A 21,004-nucleotide genomic window follows, 5' to 3' on the forward strand; every position below is an offset into this window, starting at 1 on the left:
CCAGAGAAGTGACAACCGAAATAACTTCAATACATCTGAATCACTAAAGTGCCCTGCAATGGTGGTCTTTTCACAAAGCAGGGGAACAAAATGCATCTTTTTAAATGACACTAGCTTCTGTTGTGAGTAAGAATGCTGCAACATTCTCACATTTTTCAGTGCATTTTTTATTCCTTTCATTTATTTTTTTTCCCAGAGTAGCATATCATGCATATGCTGATGGGTCCAACAGAGGCACCTTTGTGCCATCATGAATTATCAAGTGACAGGACAGTCAAATGAAAGTCACTAATAGGACAGCTATCATTTGTGCTCCCTCATATTTACCTCATGCCTTAACTTAAATCAATATTTGTTTTGCATCTCTGTTGGGTGGTTGGAAAAATAAATATTTATTTATTTTATAGTATCAATAGTTTAGCTAAACAAAGCTTTATGGCAAAGCACAAAGACACAGATATAATTGATATGACCTTCAGAGCATAATGATAAACATCTCTCCATATTTGCTCACTACAGGGCCTGGCAGTTAAAACAAACATACATCAATGATAAACAAGCATCCCTGTTTCATTTTAAGCAAACATCACTGTTTCATCGCTGTTTCCTATTAAACTCATGTAGCTCAGAGAAGAGGTCTATATATCATCCAGAGATTCTTCAAGTGAGGTCAAGTGTGTACTGCATGTGTGTCTGGCTTTATGAACATGCCCTTCCGTGCCTAAGGGGTGGTGTGAGGTGAGAAGTGGACGTGTCAAAGGAGCATAAGGCATCAGGAGGGCATTTCTGATTCGCTTAAAAAAAAAAAAAAAAAAAAACCTCATGGTAGCGTGAGACGTGACAACTGGCGGGTTCAACGCTGCATTTTGTCTGCAAGCGCTCAGGTGGGCAATTTTCAAATGAACGTGTTAAGACCTCACAGTGGCGGCGTGAAACAACGGTCGGGCAAAAATACGGCTTCTCATTAATTTGATTCTCCTGCCTGCTGTTGACAGCCCAAGCTGCATGTCGACTCAGCGCTTTCGAAGGAAGACACATGCTGTTTAGGGAGTCTTTCCCGAGCCTCCGCATTCATCAACGCTGAGAGAAGCAGCAGCTGCCAAAAAATCTCTCCCACTCTCGTGGTCCTGACACCACTTTTAATATCATAATAAAGGCCAGGGGACTGGAATTACGCTTTAACAATTAAGCCAGAGTTGCTTTAGGAGGCACGGACCATCATCAATCATCAACAACCTTTTGTAAACATCGTGCACAAGACAAATCTAGCTCTGAAACTCCACTCTAATTCTGTTTTGAATACATGCTCATGTTTTGACTAGTTTGGATTATTAAGAGAAAATCACATTACTGTTCCCCGAGTGAATGGGATAATTTGCTCATGCCGTCAGTGTAGTTTCTGTCTGATGTTTTTGTATTCTGAGAAATGCTCCATCATTACAAACACGAAATGGTGAGAAAGTATGCCGATTAAGCTTTCAGAGCTATAAGATGCACTAATATTGCAATGTTATTTACTTAACTCACCATATGTTTTCTTATAAATGTTAAATAAACAATAAACATTTCATAAGTTGCTGAAGCAGCAGAGTAACTGCTTGAAGAGTGTTGCCAAGTCCCTCATGGAAGAGTGCATATATTCCTCTCCACATTACTTCAGCTCACTTCGGAGACACCCAACATAGCAAAAGCACTCGCATCACATGCATATTGATGAAGTACTTGCAAATGCATTATATTGATGAAGAATCCCTCACTGTTGATTTCTGTTCTCAAGTCTTTCATTACAGTGGTGTTAAGTTAAACCAATGCAACTCACACGTGTTACAGATGCAGGGGGACACTTTTCCACTAATCAACATGCTCCAGGCTTACTGAATTATTGACGCCTTTTAATGCGTCTTAGTTCGCACTGGGCCTGTGGCTGCAGCCTACTGTGTCTTTTGTAGGCCCCTGTATGCAAACAAAAGCCCTGAAATGTCATCAGTAGTTTTAAGAGAAAGAGGGAGAGGGAGAAAGTGTCATGAGACTCCAAACCCTACCACTGAAACAAAAGGAGACATTTCCAAATGCCAGCCTACCCTTCCTGTGGCCATGTTTACTGCAGGCAATTTTTCTTCACTTACCTTATCCAATGTCCAGATAAATAATATCTGTTTCAGTATTATTCTTCCCCAGAATATCAACGGAGGGATTATAAAATTAAGAGTTTGGTTCCAAACACTATATCTCCATTTTAAAAACATTCATAAGTCATGCTATTTAATTGTGTATTTCAGGTAATATCAATAAAATTGCAGTTGTGCTGTTTTAATTGAGTGAAGAAATCAAATAACAATACACAAATACAGTTCTACTAAAAAATGTATTCTACTGTAAATGCCTTTAATGCATTACATTACATTTGGCTGACGCATTTTTAGCCAAAGCGACTAACAACATGGTAAACAGTTTAAGTTTTAAAGCAATTCTCAACAATTTTAGGACAATTTAAAAAACGGTAGAGTACAGTAAGAATAAGTGCATCAGTGAGTGCTGTTTTTAACAGTTACGTGTCAGTTCAAGACGGCTGGTAAGTGCTAGGATCAGCAAGACTTGTTGTAAGTGGTGCTATGAGAGGAGATGTTCTCTAAAGAGCTGGGTCTTCAGGATTTTTTTGAAAATGGAGAGGGATGTCCCTGCTCTTGTAGGAACTGGCAGTGTGTTCCACCAACGAGGAACAACAGATGAGAAAAGTTTGGATTGGCCTGAGCGTACCGGTGGTAGAGCTAGACGTCGTTCGTTTGAGGACCGCAGCGGTCTAGAGGTAGCGTATGTCTGTATGAGGGCATTCAAGTAGGCGGGAGCAGAACCGGAGACTACTTTTGTAGGCAAGGGTTAGAGCCTTGAATTTGATGCGGGCCGCCATAGGTAGCCAGTGTAGCTGGATGAGCAGCGGGGTAACATGTGCCCTTTTGGGTTGGTTGTAGACCAGGCGTGCCGCCGCGTTCTGGATCATCTGAAGGGGTTTCACTGCGCAGGCTGGGAGACCTGTCAGGAGGGCGTTGCAGTAGTCGAGTCGTGAGATGACTATTGCCTGAACCAGAAGTTGGGTAGCATCTTGAGTCAAGTAAGTCCTGATTTTCCGTATGTTGTAGAGTGCGAAACGGCATGACTGGGCGACTGAGGCAACATGATCTGAGAAGTTTAGTTGGTTGTCGAGAACAACACCTAGATTTCTTGCAGTCCTGGGGATTATAGAGGATTGCAGTCCTGAGGATTACATAGGATCCACCTATTTGTCAGCTCTCTCACATATCTAGTATACATGATTCTTTTGAAATGGAAATGTTTTCATGCTTAAAGATGGGCTCAATATTGATCTAAAGACTGATAATGAAAATGGCATATTACAAATGCATGAAAATCCATTTATAGGCCAACTTCAAATGACTGCACTCCTCACCCAAGCAACCATATGCAGCACTGATGAGAAGCCATACGAATAGATGGTAAATATTTGAAGAGAAACATGAAAAAGGCTTTCATGGATTTAAACATGTTTATAGAGATCTGAGCTTCACCTAGTGTCAGACTAGGCTTTCAGAATGTGTCAGAAAGAGACTGCACTCAGACCATACGAATTGGATTCCAGTGGCTCCGACTGTAAAAGGCTGCAGGACGGCACCTGTGTCCCTCTGATCTGACCTTATACGGACTACATACAGCTTCCAACAACCACCCATGTGTACCGATCGACTGTCAGCCATTTCACTTGATAATCTAAAATGGGCAAGGATGAAAGTGAGATGTAGAGGTGCATCTATGCATGCATGTTTTATACTGATAATGAGAGGATTAATTTTAGTGTAGATAAATCAGTGAAGAGTTTAGGCAAGTGGTACAGTTCCATGTTGAGTGACTGAGGACAGGTTGAAGATCTTGGAGAATTCAATGTTAGGTTATTCATACCATTGATAGGACCTCCTCTCCAGGTAATGTGAAATCTGACGAAAATCATGAATAAGGAAACTAGGAAATGGCTTAGCGTGTCAAAGTAATATAGCATTGTATGGAGAAGCCGTTTTTAGAGTTAACAAAGACCAGCTTGGTGGAGGAGTTTAAATGTGTAAAGGCCACATCAGGAGATGACTATTACAGTCTAAGAACAGTCTAGAACACTTTTCCAACCATGACAGCAGAGTAGTGAAATCCACATGAAGCAGTTCAACATGCATGAGACACATTACACCATAGGGATATCATTGGCCAGGTACAGAGTGGAAGAGCAGAGGGTTCGGGTCAAGCATACAATTGGAAAGCATGGAGTAAGGCTACACTTCCGGAGAGGAGGGGCATGCTTGTTTGAAAATGAACAGGGTGTGAGTAGAAGTATGAATAGAATTTATTTTGTAAGAGAGGGTCAGAAAAGGGGACACTAGGCACATACAAACAGTCCTGACAAATGGGGCCGGGGGAAGGATTTGAGTTTGCTGGCCGATGTTGGAAAGAATTGTTATGAGACCAGACACAGTGTTCTATTCTGAGCGTGAGTGCACCGTTTCCTTTATTGAGCGAACAATTCTCTTTGAAAATACGATTGAGGAAGCCTTTGAAGGGAAGAAGCAAAAGATATGCGGAAGGTAGCAGAAGTTAGGGAATGAAGTAGGCACAGGCCAGTGCAGACTGGTATATCTAAATCAACCCCAACACTTCTATTGGATTTTGTTTTACAAGAATGGACAGGAGCTTTAAATTGTCTGAGGCTGATGGAAAAAGTGAACTGTGGTTATGGTGGAGGTGCTCACAGACTACTTGGGAACAGGTGAGTTAACCTGTATTGCATAAAGAACTGTTGTCACAAGATATTCAGGTGCCTAAAGTGACTAGAGTTAACAGGACAAACATGAGACTGCTGGACAGTGGTCTAGGAGTAGTAAAGACAGTTTCATTGTAAATGAACCAGATGAAAGACAGAAAACCATGAGCATAATGCTTAAGACCTATCTAGCAACACTTATTAAAAGTAGCAGATCTGATATGCCTCCACGTTTACAGAATTTGGGGACAGAGTGTTCTGTTCTGTTGCCCTCAGTCTATGGAACAATCTACCCCTCCACGTACGCAGTGCCCCCTCCCTTGGCATGTTCAAAAGACCTTTGGCCTCTAACCCCGCTTCCCTACCCCTCCTTTTTTGCTTTTATAAAGCAACATTGGGTATCTTGGAAGGCGGCGATAAGTCATTATTTTTATTGTTACTAGAATTATGCAAATCTGGACAACTGCTCACAAATAAGCCAGAATTAAAATGTATAGATTGAATGTACAAAAACAATGTGACAATTATTACTTATATACCTTGAGACAAATCCACTAGCTATTAGACATACCCACTGGCTATGAACAAATGGCTTTTCAATTCATGACAAAAATCAGTGATAATGATACAGCCGTGTCTACTTGATTTGCCCGGGCCGTGGACATGAGAGAAATAAACAAGGAAAACAACAGAAAATCGCCTATTCAGCAACAAAAACACAACCAGCAACACTTAAATGTTGTGACTGGCATTCGAATGAGTAAGCAGCACATCATGAGAGCTGACACAGGCTTTCACATTCTTCATCAGCAAAGCTCAACACGGCCCACAGGCCATAACAACACGCAGTCCCCTCGGGCCTACTTCCTCTATTACAGCATCTATGCAAACATCCAATTGAAAACTATATTGCTATATTTCAGCATCTATGCAAACATCCAATATTGCTATTTCTCATGTGCTGCATCAGAGCGCTGTATGGCCTTAACAGTGATACAATTATGTGCATACAGGCATATTACTATTTGCTGCGCCTGTCTCTACCCAAGGAGTCAGTCAAACATCTATCTGTGTTTCTTTGCTCATTACATCTCAGACCACACACACACACCAGTTAACACCACAGGTTTCATCCCAGTAGAATGATCCTTAAAGAAACCAAAAGTCAACCCAAGCAAGCCTGTACTTCGATAAACCCTCGCCAATGACCACTGGTCTAACCACACATTTTCCTTCCAGCGCAGGGCTACTCTTAATTGACGGTGATTAAGCGGGTTCCTCGTGCGTGGGGAGGCGACAGGGGAGTGCGGGTGCCAAGCAGGATCTCCGTCTCAGAGCGCGGCACTGGCAGCGAGGTCTCTAATTAAGCGGCGAGCGTTCGCTCCTCCATGCTTTGCTGACAGGTCTAATGAGACCTCATTTCAGCCCCCTCTCCTCCCACAAGCAGCGCCCGTACGCCATCGCCATCTACAACTTTAACCAGCCTCACGTCGTCTCCAACACCACAGCACACTGTCATCTGAAGCAGAGAGATATAAAAACTCAGCTATGAATCAGACAAAAAGACAAAAATTCTGTGCTGCTTGAAAAATATGGCATGACCCTATGATGCAAAGTCTGTGCCAAAGCATAGAACACTTGTTTAAGCTGCTAACAACTCTTTGGTATTCAAGTCGGTGGCTTTGTCTTGCTGATTTACACTGATTCTACAAGCTCAGTTTCGCCTCGGGTAGTAGAATCTCTGTCAGGTAAAAAGTGTTTGTCTTGGTGCAGGGATAAAGGGAAAAAGTCTCCTGTGATGAACAGGGTAAGCCAGAGATATTAGGGGTAAAGCCCTCACACACTCAGCATGCCAATGGGTAAAGTTTTTTTTTCCTGTGATGCTGAGAGAGAGCTGTAGTGGCAGCCTTGGGGCAAGATGATGATCCTGTTTCCCACCTTCACCTTTCCTCCCCTGAGGACCCTAATTTCTTCTGAAATGACGCACAAGGTGTATTTTTTCGCCTGGTCATTTTTTTTTTCCACTGACAATCTTGTTGTCCTGTTCTGTGCACTGGTAATACTGCGGTGCTGAGGTCTACCAGTCTGCAACCTGCAGTGAACACAGCAGGAAACTGATAGGAGCATTCACTCCATAACAGAAAATAGATATACCGAGACGACCAGTGCTTGGCTACACATTCTGTGAGTCTCCAAGCCACCAGGTCTGTTTACTGTTTAACTAGCCGGTCCAGGATACAGGAGTCTATTTACCTTGGCTACTCCTCTAGTGGATGTCTGTCGGTCTCTCTCTCTCTCTCTCCCTCTCTCTCTGTCTGTCTCTCTCTTTCTCAATAACATGTGATGATGGTGTGCTGGATAACAAAGCAGGCTCTGTGGCCCTCTGTCTGTGCTCTGCTGCAGGAGCTATGGAACTCCTTTGAGGGATCTAGGCCATATCTCTTATCATGGCATGCAGACATATCCTGGGGGAGGAAAAGGGGATAGAGGGAGGGAGGAGGAGGAGGAGGATGACAACGAGGTCTGTAGGGGGAGATGAGTAGCAGTTTCATGGTTTCTGAAGCCCAGTAAAGTGTATTTTAAAGTGAAAGAGGGGAAAGTTCCTGTCCTCAGGTCCTACCCTAGAGACACATCCTTCAAGGCCACACAGCTGATGCGTTATAGTCACTTGCAGCACTCGGCACGGTAATCACCCACTAGTAGAGGGCCTGCTTTCCCACAATTCATTAGCCATAACCCTGCGCTGGCAGAAATCTCGTGTGGCTTATTTACTGGTGGAGTATGATGGGCTTTTCCGTGTTATTTAATGGCTTGTTATAGTTCACAACAAAACCGCTATGGGAGGCCATGGCACATGAGGGCAGATGGTTGCAGCGCTGCAGAGTTTGTTACACAAGACAAGAGAAAAACTGAAGACTAATTAATGATGATATAAGCAGATATTATCCTACAGGGAAACACACTGGCACATTATGTTCAAAGCAGCGTATTGCAGAGCAGACCTCGTATGTACAGTACTATGCGTACACACACATCTACAATCTGGCTTTCAGAGGGAATGTTCTGAGACATATTCAGTATGTCACACTGAATGGAAAATTCTAAAACACCATTTTATAAGGAGAAATGAACAGCACTTATGTTCAGGCTTCAGCAGATCGGAAAAATCTTATTACACTCCACTCTTGTTGAGAGGACGCAGACATACTCTCAAGTCCGGGAGTATTATAAGAAAACACATGCGGTTGCTATTGTTTGCGTATGAACTTGGTCTTGTGTATAGTATCCCCTATCTGTTTCAGCATCAGCCACAATGTCAGCAGTTTCCTTGTTGGCCTTACAGGGCCCACTATGTTGATGAAAATGCCTGCAGAATGTGATCAGTGTTTTTCGGAGGAGGCTCCAAGGTCACCCTGCAGCTCAGATAAACACACACCCACGGCAAACAAGACATAGTCATCTCAATATTAATTCTCCTCAAGAGGTGGTTCCTGTTCTAAAAATGTCACAAGACACTAGGTCTTAATCACACTTCTAAAGAAATACTAAACAATAACGTGCTTGTGAATTATTAACCTACAGGACATTGGCTTCTGACTCCCTACTCTTATGTTCCTTCACTTTAAAATGTCATCGGACATACCCTGCTTTGGATCGGATGAAACAAATGCCCTTTGCTTGATCGGGAGGGAACTTTTATGCTTTGAAAGTTTGTTGGGCTGAAATGGGAATCAATGAGGAGATGATTAAATGCTCCTCTTATCGCACAGTGGAGTTTTGGATTTCCTCCAGGGCCTTTTATGAGACTAGGGCAGCTGCTATAGACTTTGACTACTAGTGAACTGTGAAGAATTCCCCACCAGACCATACACGTCTCCCTTCATTTCTTTCATTCTTTTTTTCAAAAGGGAGAGAAATCTGTCCTCCAAAAATTGACAGTACGTTTTTCACAACTTTTTTTGCCAACCCATGCATTACTGGACAAATCCCTTTGCCGTTAGAAAGTGGTCAGAGACAGAGCCTTTGTTTCTGTGTTTGTACGCCTTAGTTTAAAATTCTCACCTTAACTAACATGGAGGTATATAAAACAAATAACTGCAATTAACCACTTAAAAAGGATTAGTTCGACAGCTAATCTGGATGAAGTGACTAAATTGACGTGAGCATAAGAGACCTGTGGCTTATTCAATCTCTTAATTTGAGGTTTCAGTCAACACCGGCCGTCAACACCACTAATTGAGAGGCTTGGGAAGTGTACTGAACCTGCTATGCAGAGAAGTATGAAAACCATACAATAATTTTCACAATGTTTCCTTATTTGTCATCCAAAATTACCAAGAGCAAGAACTATAGTTGAGCCAAATAGGAGCTTTTAACAAGTTATTTTGAGGGTATGTCATAAAGCTGGCCAATGAAATCTCTACCTAAAGAAATAAGTTAATTCAAGCCACAGATGCTTTTCAGTTCAATCAATAGGACAAAATGCATGGTTCCTCACAGGCCTTATTTCACATGTGAGGAGATTTGACAAATCATACTAAGACTTTACTATCAAATACATCTTTAGGGCACAGAGACAACACCAAGGCCAGAATGGGGGTGGAATTCGGAAATATCACATGCTAAGTATAATTTCTTACAATATGTTGTATACCACCAGAATATGCAGCAAACGTATGCATATGTTGTGTAATGTTATATTGTAGAAATGTTCTATTGATAGTTATCCTTATCAGTCAATTCAGCTATTTTTTGCCCAGGTTCCAGCAGCTGTGCAGTGGCCCTGCTCGTTTCTGACCTTTTTTTCTTCCTTTTGTCAAGATATTTTCAGATGACAACACAGGCAGACCATGAAGAGCCGGCTGAATCAAACTCTGGAGAGAGAGCATAGCATGAGCTCAACAAAAAGCGAATACTCTCTGTGCTACAGCGAGAGTTGGCAAATTAAGTCTGGAAGAAGGTGCAAATGGGGGAGCGTGTGGGAGACCAGCGGGGATTACAGTACTAAATGATAAAGAATGTATCACACTGGGGGTTGGCTGAGAGTGAGTGTGTGTGTGTGTGTGTGTGTGTGTGTGTGTGTGTTGGGGGAGGAGGTGGCTGGGACAATTATGCTGACAAAAGGTCGTTCTACAAAACACTGAGAAATAATTTGCACTGACCCTTCCTTACTAATCTCCTAATAATTACAGCCTTTATACCCAGATCAAAGGCACCACCATCCTGTTCTGGTGTTCCCAGCAATCCTTCATTATGATGACATGGAAAATGGCAGCTAAACTAAGGATGGCAGACAATCTCCCCAGCCAGAGGTAAACACTGGAAGCAAGGCCAGCTAAGTTTTAAGAAAGAACTTTCAAGTTGTTTAAGAAATCAGATTTGTGTTCCAGATTGGAATTGATTTGTCATTACGATTCCATAGTGCCAAACATCACCGTAATTAATTAAGTTGGAATTAGTAATGCGTGTACGCTAGTGTTCCGCATGAGGCTTTCACAATTTCCTTAGCGAATGTCAACATGGTTCGATGCAGAGCCAAAACAGGGAGATGCTTAACAATCCTCTCTGGTGGTCTTCATTGAGCTTCAGCTCTTTGTAAGTAGATAGAACTGTGACGAGACAGAGAGAAAAGACTATGATTCAAGTGTGAATGTTGAGAGAGGTAATCTGAATAAGAGTCTGTTTTCTCTATAGAATAGTGGTGTGGGTGGGCTTATTATAGGATGGAGAAGACCGAGAGGATTAGTGCAGCTTGCTGGTAAAACAATTCACTGGTAGGCAAGAGAGAATGTTAAGCCCCTTTTCTAAGAACAGCCAAAATTAATCTCAAGTAATTCATGTAGCCATCTTTTTGTGTGTTTTCTTTTAAATCTTTCAAAAATCTCCCAGTAATATTCACAGGATATTCTCCTGCTTAAATGTGGACCCAGTCAGAGAACTGCACTCCAGCCATCATGACGGAGTAATGAAATTCTAATTAAACCTATTTTTGTTCTAAACTGTTCCAATTCCAGCAGCTGTTTTCTCACTTTTTGACAGCAACAAATATTAATTTGACAGCTGTCCCTTGACAGACAGCAAACTGAAGGCTAGAGGCTTAATACATTCAAATGCCAATCATTAGCCTGTGTTTCATTTATTTGGGACAGCACTATTTCATTTTGTTTTACTTGTATTGTGTATGTGTTGGAAATAAAAAAATGTCAGTAATTAGCAACTAATGCATTTCATGTGTGTGTATAACTGAAACTATTAGCCTACATTAGATATAATAGGAGCACACCATCCACAGTCACAGATGGCATTAGTCATCATGAAACACAAGGCATACTGTACTTTAGGGTTGCTTTCAGGACTTCGATCGCCTCTTTGAAAATAGGAGCTTGGAGTTTCAAAGGCACTTGGAGTTCTTAGCACTACAGTTTGACATTGAAACAATCTTCCGTCAATATGTGAGCAATCAAATGCATTCAGATGGTCCCAGAGTTCATTTGCTATTCCCTATCCAGAGTTGCTGCAGCAATACCAAGGCGAGTGGTTCATTTTTAAAGCCTGCCTAGGAGGGAACATTACAGAGACATGGAAAGGGCGTGAGTACAGCAACACAATCATCTAACAGACATCATTGATCAAGGCTTCTGGACAAAAAGTAGACACCTGTAATCTATCAGCAGGGGGGATCAGCAGAGCCACTGAGCTGACAGCTGCACACGGTAATGTAATCCTACTCCCACAAACCGCAGCTTTTTTCAGGGGCATCCTCTTGGATGATAAACACAGCGCACCACAGCAAGGTGATGGAGGGTTATTACTCCAACATGACTGACACACACACACACACACACACTCAGACACACACAGTCTCTATCCTGTTTAAGCTGGGTGGTAGGAGAGTCCATTGAGATGCCAGTGTATACAGTACATGGCAGGTCAGTTGTCCCATGCTGATGTTAATGATGGATTACTGCACTTAGACGTTATTCCCCTTACTCCATATCTCCTGAGCGAGTCTGTTTTAATATAATGACTCAGATGATGGCTGGTATGTAATAAACATGCAGCCACTAATAGCCCATAGTCATAAAACACTGCAGATGGTTCAGAAGTACTCACTTTCACTAACACCAGCGGACGGACGCACGCACGGACAGTGTGCTCATTTGAATGATTTTGCAGCTTTGAGGTGAAAGCATTCTGGAGGGTATTTCTTACAGTGCTGAGATAGATATTTGGCCTGATGTCTTGGACTTACTCCAGCACTTAAGTCCAGCAATGGCATTGACTGAAGGGTACAAGGTGCTGATAAACACAAACAAGTATCAACGTACAGGAACGATACATCAACTTTGAAAAACTACAGTGTACAGCCAATTTCACACACACATACTAGCAATAAACCAACACTGTAATATTTTACCAAAAATGTAATATTTTCCTATAACTTGCAAACAGCATGGAGACACCATATTGATCCGTTGGCACTAAAAGCAACTGCAAACACTTTGTTTTTCAGATAAAATAATTTCCAACAGAGATACCTCAGTTGCTACTTTCTTTATTACACGACTCTTCATAATGCTGAAGAATGCGCCATTCACTTGAATGGGCATTCCCAACGTTCAGTGGTCTGCTATTTCTCAATAACAGACCGTTGCTAAGTATAACAGACCGCTGTCAAGGAAAATGGGTTTTGTGCTTCTAATTCACGTCATTCATATCACTATGCAAGGACTGGAGCTTCATTCAAAAGTGAAAGCAGACGGTTGATCAGCTGTGTCCTAAAGAATGTTTGAATCAAGTTCAGCGTGTGCTGTTGCGAACTATTTGTTTCTCACCAAAAGCCACGATGAAACGGTAACAAATAGGCTATAGCCTAGGCTATGTGGGCTAAAGAGTCATATCGTGGGGAGTTTATTGTTTCGTTTTGGCAAGTAGCCATGTAATAATCGGGATGTGCGTCGGGGTCCGGTTAGCTCTGTCGGGACCTATTTCCCTATAATGACCGGCGTTCTATACATTATCCCTTACATACTATGCAGTCACACTGAGCAAGCACGCAAACATATCAAAAGTAGTATTCTCAGTCGGTTCTACTGCTTTGAGAGAGAGAAAGAGAGAGAGAGAGAGATAAAGAGAGAGAGAGAAAAGTGTTCTGTCTCTGAGGAGAGTGTTCTGTTTTTCATTCATTCATTCATTCATTCGGTCTATCAGTGATAACTCAAGGCAGCTCACCATCAGCTCACTGTGCCGTCTTTCGTGTGGTCCGTCATCTGTTCATTTCTCTTCTAGTTCTCAGAGGGGCAGCCTAATATAGCTCTTGACGATAGATTTCGAGTGATATAAATATTCCATGCTTGCTTTTGCCAGGAGATGGCCTGACACTTTTCATAAGTACTGTGTGTGTGTGTGTGTGTGTGTGTGTGTGTGTGTGTGTGTGTGTGTGTGTGTGTGTGTGTGTGTGCAGTGATTAATGCTGCAGAAAAAGCTCTGTAGTGTTCCAATTTTTCAACAAATCTGTCAAAGCCTTGAAATCTCCCAACCCAAGTGTGTGTGTGCATACACTGGTAATGGGGGGCCAAAATGAGATTGCTACCTGGCAACGGCTACCTTCTCAGAGTTCACATACAGCCACCTGAAAGACAGGGGAGGGGGGGTCAAACAGCCTATCCACCGGCCTAATCCTGCGATTTGGACTCCCACCACAGCCTCTCATTATCTGCTCTCCGAAAGATGCGATGGACAAATAAAGCACATCGCTCTCCGGCCGAGTGCCCGCAGAGACTCCGGATGTCTCCAAACTTTCCAATTTTCACCCTAGACTGCTGAAGGGGAGGCGTGACACCAGGAGTGTGTCACACTTGAGTGTGAGAAAACGTGCAAAAAGGCACCACACTAACAGATGTACATGTACAGTAGCTGCATTTCCTACAGGGGATAATTATGTTTTCTCCAATCCCATTGTTTTAACAAAACATGATTTATGAGTTTGAGTTTGAGAAGAGTAACATGCTGAAATAAATAAGGCTTCATTTAATACCGGTCCGTTCATTAGACTCTTCTGGTTAGTGGTTTGCGTTTATTGCAGGTCCGTGTATTGATAGCATTTAGGCTGCTAGGAAAACAGCGCAAATTTAACAGACTCAATCGTTTGTGAAATTAAAGTGGTGTCACAGCCAAGGCCAAAACTGTGGGAGGTGTGCCATTCTGAATTCAGAGTTCAGTTCAAAGCAAAGATTCTAGAACTGTTCTAGAATCTTTGGTTCAAAGAGACTATGTTTGGATTTGGCCACGAGTCACAATTAAGTTTTTACTCTTCACTGCATTCCATCAGCATAATGTTCAATAACATGCTGAAATCACAAGGGCAAGGCTATCTTAGTATTTTTTTGACCAGTTCAGTGCTGTCTCATCTGGATTCTTACCTGTATATGGGGTCTTGCATCACCATCATCTTGCTTTCATCCCAAGTCCATTCTTTTTTCTGCAAGAGTGCAAAAGTGTAACTCTAATATGAATAAAGCAACAAAAGAAAATAGTAGCATCAACATCCACATACATCTAAAAGTCTTATTATTATTAGTATTAGTAGTAGTATTAGTATTAGCAGCAGTAGTAGTATTAGCAGCAGTAGTAGTATTAGCAGTAGTAGTAGTAGTAGTAGTAGTAGTAGTAGTAGTAGTAGTAGTAGTAGTAGAAGTAGTAGTAGTAGGAGTAGTAGTAGTAGTAGCAGTAGTATTAGCAGTAGTGGTAGTGGTGGTGGTAGTAGTAGTAGTAGTAGTAGTAGTAGTAGTAGTAGTAGTAAACAACTATTGTATGTCATTGTGAGTTCAGTCTACCTTCTAGTATTCTTCGTCTACAGAATGATTAACACAAACCTGCAAACTAGACTGAGCCTGTCTGTGGTGTAAGGTTTTTTTGACCTACATGTAATGACCACACATCATCTAGTGTACACCTTTATTCCATACTAATCTCAACATGCTGGAAGGAACCAAAGACTGATTCATACTCTACACTTTGTTGCATCATAGCTGCTCATCTACAAGACGAAGTTATGTAATAGATGTCAATAGATGTTTCATTGCATGGATGGAAAATCCCAAACAGAAAATCCTAAATTGTTGTGACTAAGCATAATCATTTAGGTCATTCCCCCTTATGCCACTCTCAATTGAAATGACTAATAATTATATTAGTCACAATATGAAATCTATAAACACATGTCTATGAACGTAATGTGACCTATTCTGACCTGAGCTGAAACAAGTTGGTTTGTAGGTTTTGGGTTAGTGGACAGCTTTTCATTTTGAAACATATTTTAGACCATAAAATAAACACAAAGGAGTCAAAATCTGCACACATACAAATATTCACAAATATAACACCAGTTAGCTGTTTCACTCTGGCATCGCTAGGCTTCACAAACTGTATCATGTTAGACTCCACAATCCAAAAACATGAGATGATGGTCCAAAGGGTGGGTAAAGTGATTAATGATGGCCATGTGTGGAGAAAGAGGCCCACAAATGCCACTGACTGATTGGCCATATTAGATGAAAGCCTTGTGGCACTTGCCTGTGCATTGGTGAAAGCCTTTCTCTGAGGAAAACAAAAAGAGTGGGATGAGTGACTCCATTAGGCCTTGATGTCTACCCACATGAAAACAGGTACCCTGCAGCCATCTGACTTCCTGACAAGAGGTGGAGGGACGGACGACTCGATTAGGCACCCTCAAGTGGACTAACCCTAATTGAATCAAGCTTGAAAGACATGTTCAAACTAAATTAGTCTCTGAGAAAAGTCACGAATGATGACAAGCCCCCGAATACTCCATCAAAACCAGGCCCTTTGAAGGTGGTCACAGCAAATTGCCGTTTTTCATGTCAAGATTCTGCTTAGATTGAATACATTAGCTCTCCTCCCGGTTTCATCGTCATATTGATTGCCCTCCACTCCTGACAAACAGACAACAATCTCCTCCAATTAGGCCAGTCATTTTCCCGGAAAAATACTCAGTGACATTTTACCATAGGCTCTCTGTCAGATTGTAGTCAATTTCAAACAGCAGGTGGCTATCACCTGGCAAATTACCAGAATAACTTACCTTTTTCTTTTTTCGCAGAACCACCTTCACCCCATCTACAGATACCACTATGTTGACTTTCTTTTTCTTGATGTTCTTCACTTTGAATTCATACTATGAAGAGAAAAAAAACATACAGAGAAGAGTTTACATCATTTGGCAGCCATAGTCACTAAAATCAAATTAACTTTCCAAACTTAAGAGTGGCAGTGTCAATGCAATGCAATTAAAGAAAGTGGCGTGATTGTTTGAACAAGACCACTTAAGCTGGCAAAACTTTTCCCATGAATGACAAATAGTGAGGTGCAAATGTCAACGTCGAACAAATTCAACTTTGATGAAATATATACGAGTTGAACCCAAAGTGTGAAATACGGTTTTTATGTCAGAGACCTCTTGAAATCAGTCACAAAAACCAAGATGTTCACCAGATCATTAGCATGTAGGACAACAGTCTTCATGTAATAACATAGGTCTGCTACACATAACATTGCCATTGTAATCAACCTAGAGATCCCACACAAACTTTCACGCTTAGCGAATAGCATAGTGACAATATCACATTCACATAAGGTGCCATGGGGGATGGTATTTAACACACTGGGGTGCCTGAGAAACTACTGCTCCTGGTAGGTCTGTGAGCAAGACTCTGTGAGCACTCTCACTATACGTATAATTGAAAACACACTTCTCTCTCTGACATATTGGTGGATACACAATGACTTTGAATTGAATTATTTATGTCACCTATGGTACAAATCCAAAGCTCCTTCGACTAAATTATGAAATAAAGGTGACAAGTAAATTACATTGAGTGTCATTCATTGAATGAAAGCTTAAGAAAAAACAGTACATGGTATTTCAGGACACCTTGCTGTGCTCTGGGACCAAACAGTTGATGATGTAATTTGTTTACTGCTGTTCATTCATATCCCTTAAAAAGCACACATTCACTAGTGACATCCTCTTTGCCTCAGACATAATTAGCTTGCTTGGGCCACAAATGCTTGGCATGGGCAATTCCAGCTGGAGATGGATAAGCTCAGGTTCAAGTTGAAGCCCAGAACCAATTTGCATGCGCTTGATGTACTTAGGCAGTTGTATTTCAAGTAACAATGCTTCCTTGAGTTATATCCACAGTGCATTTATTTCAAAACTACACATCATGTCATGGAGCTTCTGTTCTGCGGGTCAGAATATTCATAGCACTAAACGATTAGTGATGTATGGTCTGCAAACATTGAAGTTCATGGGGTTCATTGTTCATGTACACAATTCAATTTAACAAATCTCAAGGCAAAATAGCTATAATTTAACTGTGGAGATTGAAGACTAATGAATGAAATCCTGAACTGATATACCATGCATTCATATTTAGAAACTGTGCACATCTACAATGAAATGATGCCCCATCTTATTTATTGTCCTTGCTGAGATAATACATTTTTCAGAGAGTTGACTCCATTAAGGAGTAGCAAGTCATTGTCATTCTGTGGTTCTTGCCTGTCGTAGCAGCCCAACAATATATATATTTGCCATTCTCTTGTCCTTAACCACACCACACTTGGCAAATCTATTCACTTATTTAACGCTTCTAAACATCTTTCATCAATCTGGAGAAATGAAGAACATACTTTTAAAGGATGTACAACAAGTGCTTTGAAATTCTTCCAGGAGGGCAATTTAAAAAAGAAAAAACAGCAGTATAAGGGGTTTCGTTTTTTATTGCCTGAGGGAATTAAGTCCATATGTCCTCAAAGTACTATGGCTTACTCCAGACATGCCAGAAAGCGCTCATCCCATGATGTGTATTCAAATCCCATGTTTTAAGCAAGTCTCTCTTAACATAACATTCATTGAGAGTAAATGTGTGAGATGTTAAAATGAACATTTACAATGTCAAATGCCTCAAACACAGTATACATTCTGACCACAGTGACATCACTTACACAATGCGGAATCTTTTTCTAGGCATAGTTTGTTAAAGGTGCCATGTGTAAGAATTGAGGTAAAAATATCCAAAAAAATGAGCTACACGCATCAAAAGAATGAGAAGAAATAAGGGCGATGGTGTCATTAAAAAAAAATGACAAGGTATAGTGCTGCAGAGATATCAACCTGAATTAGCATGCCAAATTACTAGCCACAGCCCGACAGGTGTCATAATACCAGTTTCGGCCATGGGAGGCGGTATGCGGGCAACATAACCGCCAGCCAAACTGCAATACACGTGTCTCGGTTGTTACTCTAGGGTAGACCAACTCACTTTCTGGAGGTATACTGCCCCATTTTTTATGGAATGTGGAGTATGAATTGATTTTTTGGCGGACATTACACATGGCACCTTTAAGGAACAATCTCAAACAATGCCCAGTGTCAACATTAGGTTCACTGCTAATGACACGGGCAATCACAGATTGGTTTCCTATATTTCTCTACTGTACTCAGCACACTCGTCTGATCAAGCTAAGATCTTCATACATAAAAGCCCAATCCAATTAGGGAAAAGAAGAAAAAATAGCTTGGATTCATATAGCACCTTTAAAGAAACCCAATAACTCTAAAAGACAAAAAGAATCAAAAAGAACCCATGCACTTTGATTTCAGTCCACCTTCGGACATGGAAAAAAAAGCCACGCAGACCAGTGTGAAACAGTATAGGCTGAAGTACTCCACTCTTTTGGAAAGACCAATAAGGATGATAATACTTTTACATTAAAGGTGCTCTAAGCGATGCCACACATTTTTTAGGCTAAAACATTTTATGTCTGTTACTGCAAACATCACCTAACCAACCGCTAGCTGTCGGTGTCCTGAATGCACTGTAAAAAAACGAGATCTCTGTAGACAGCCCAGGCTCCAAAAACGGCAACAAAATAACCTGGGCAAACCTAGCCCATAAAAACATAACAAACTGTTCCAGCAAATCAAAGAAGACATGCGCGTTTAGGAGAGTTTCAATTGCACAGGAGCAGCATGGGAGGAAGGGGGAGGAAGTAGCGAGCTAGCTCTATTTTGTTTGAAAGTCAACAGAAGTGATGTTACCCAGCATCGCTTAGAGCACCTTTAAAATTCCTACAACATTCTACAACAACACTTAGCTGTTACTGCCATATGGCTCAAAGAGTGTCTCATTCCACATGACAAGTGTAACTTAATGAGCCACTTAATTTAACAAATTAGTTGATCTCGGTATGATACATTTTAAGCTATATTCAATATCAATTGGTGACCATTACAGGGTGCCTACTTATTTCAAATTATGCCTTTTCTAATTGGATGTTCAAAAACACATGAAATTGCCAAATAAACCCAATGTAATTACTTCTTACACTAAGATGATTAAAAAAAACTGCAAGCTATTTAATTTCATGATGGCAACAGAATTTCCCTTTATTTTTTTTAAATGAGATGGGCAAAGCAAATCACAATTTCCTCTCCCTCTTTTAGGGCATGCTATTCATTGCTTTAATTCACAGATATCAAAGTTACTGCCCATCTATATAAGCTCAAGATGGGTTATTCATAAAAGGGATACTTTGCTAAATGGTTTGGCACATTTCAACTTTCACTGAAACATCTAAAGCACCACTGCACACGAGTCAAATTATCATAATGAACAGTTTGATTGAATTCAACTCCAGTTTACAGTTTACATCTCTAGAGTATTGAACCAATGCCTTAAGGTGCAGAGATCAATCACTTCAATACAGAAGTGATTTAGAGAGTGAGAGAGTGGGAGAATGAAAAATGAGAGCAGGGGTGGTTTGGCCAATGTGTGCAGCATTTAATAAAAACACACCTATACACACACAACTGACAGACTGGAGAAAAATAGAGCCTGCTTACCAGACTCCAGTTATCAAATATAGAGATGGGACCTCTACAACACATTTCTCAAGGCCTCAACTATACCACAAGTGGCTTCAGAAAGAGGCAGTGCCATCCAATATAAACATTACCACCAGGATAGTGTAAACAACACAGTGTAGCAGGGTGAATGTGCATAAGCATATGGTAAACAACCAAACCTTAACAGCATAATGGAAATAAATCTGGAGCATAAGTATAATATCTTAATGATAGAAATGAGCTGCTGAGAAACAAGCAGCTTTTGATGATGGGTGAGATTACATGCATGTGTGGCAATTACACACATCTACCAGTTAAATGTAGCCGAGGAAAAAAACACAACAAAGGTAAGAGCAAAGAAAACCAACAAAGGAAAGCAGCTATGATTCAACTAAAATGAAAACTATGAGTCTGTGTCAGCATTCAGACAGAGTGCTCTGGGAATGTACTGTTTTACTTTATACTGCTGACACCTGGAAAGACTTTACTGCAAAGGGAACACATTTGTTCAAGCATCTCTCAGGGAATCTCATCTGTCTGTCAAGTAAATGGCTTTATGGGCAATTCCATTAGTCTAGCTACCATACGTTGTCACAAAATATGATGGACTGTTCCCCATTTGTGTAAGAAAGGAGCCAGGTAAGGGAACAAAGGCACGCTGGCTGAACATATCCTATAGATTGACAACCCTATATTGGAACATGGATTGTTGACTGAAAGTCTTTGAAATGTTTTGGCTAGACTTCTAATTAATTTGATCATGATCCTGGAGTTTTGAGTAGATCTCCTGATATTACATTAAACAATGTGGGACAAATGCTGGGACTTCAGACCAATGCTATGGGATAGACTTGCCATCCTTTGTAGCCATTGTGATTTTACCCAATTCACTTAGTCCCTGAGAAGGTTTGGCAACATACTAGCCTACAAACTTTCTTGCCAACCTCCACTTGGGATACAGGCATGGTTGAACAAAAGAAGTGTGCAGGACCTTATCTACTTCAGAAAACAGAGAAGATTGGTGGGTTCTAATCACAACAGATAAACCTCATAACCATGCAGGGGAAAAACACAAAGGATGGGGTTTTAATTTATTTCACTGAGAGATTGGTTGTTGGACAGTATGGCTCTAAGAGCTGCAACCTGCCATTCAGCGCAGTGCTGTATCCATGGATACCAAAAAAACACTATAATGAAAGGTGTTTCCATAGCGACTCAAAGACATGTCCCTAAGATGTTTTGTCATGTTGTGTTAAACTGAAATGTTAGGC

General features: G+C 41.1%; 1 protein-coding gene across 2 annotated transcripts in view; it reads right to left on the reverse strand.

The window, feature by feature from the left end:
• Positions 1 to 21,004, reverse strand: part of nos1apa (nitric oxide synthase 1 (neuronal) adaptor protein a) — a 102,126-nt gene that overhangs the window by 54,726 nt on the left and 26,396 nt on the right. Inside the window, exons 3-5 of one of the 2 annotated variants that reach the window (XM_048252017.1) lie at positions 15,903 to 15,995; positions 15,374 to 15,397; positions 14,221 to 14,279 (exon numbers count right to left, since the gene is read on the reverse strand). In XM_048252017.1, coding sequence (XP_048107974.1) covers positions 14,221 to 14,279; positions 15,374 to 15,397; positions 15,903 to 15,995 — 176 coding nt within the window. The remainder of the gene's footprint in view (positions 1 to 14,220; positions 14,280 to 15,373; positions 15,398 to 15,902; positions 15,996 to 21,004) is intronic. The other variant, XM_048252018.1, reaches the window with a different exon arrangement.

The sequence above is a fragment of the Alosa alosa genome, chromosome 9 (genome assembly GCF_017589495.1).
Source record: "Alosa alosa isolate M-15738 ecotype Scorff River chromosome 9, AALO_Geno_1.1, whole genome shotgun sequence".
Taxonomy (NCBI): domain Eukaryota; kingdom Metazoa; phylum Chordata; class Actinopteri; order Clupeiformes; family Clupeidae; genus Alosa; species Alosa alosa.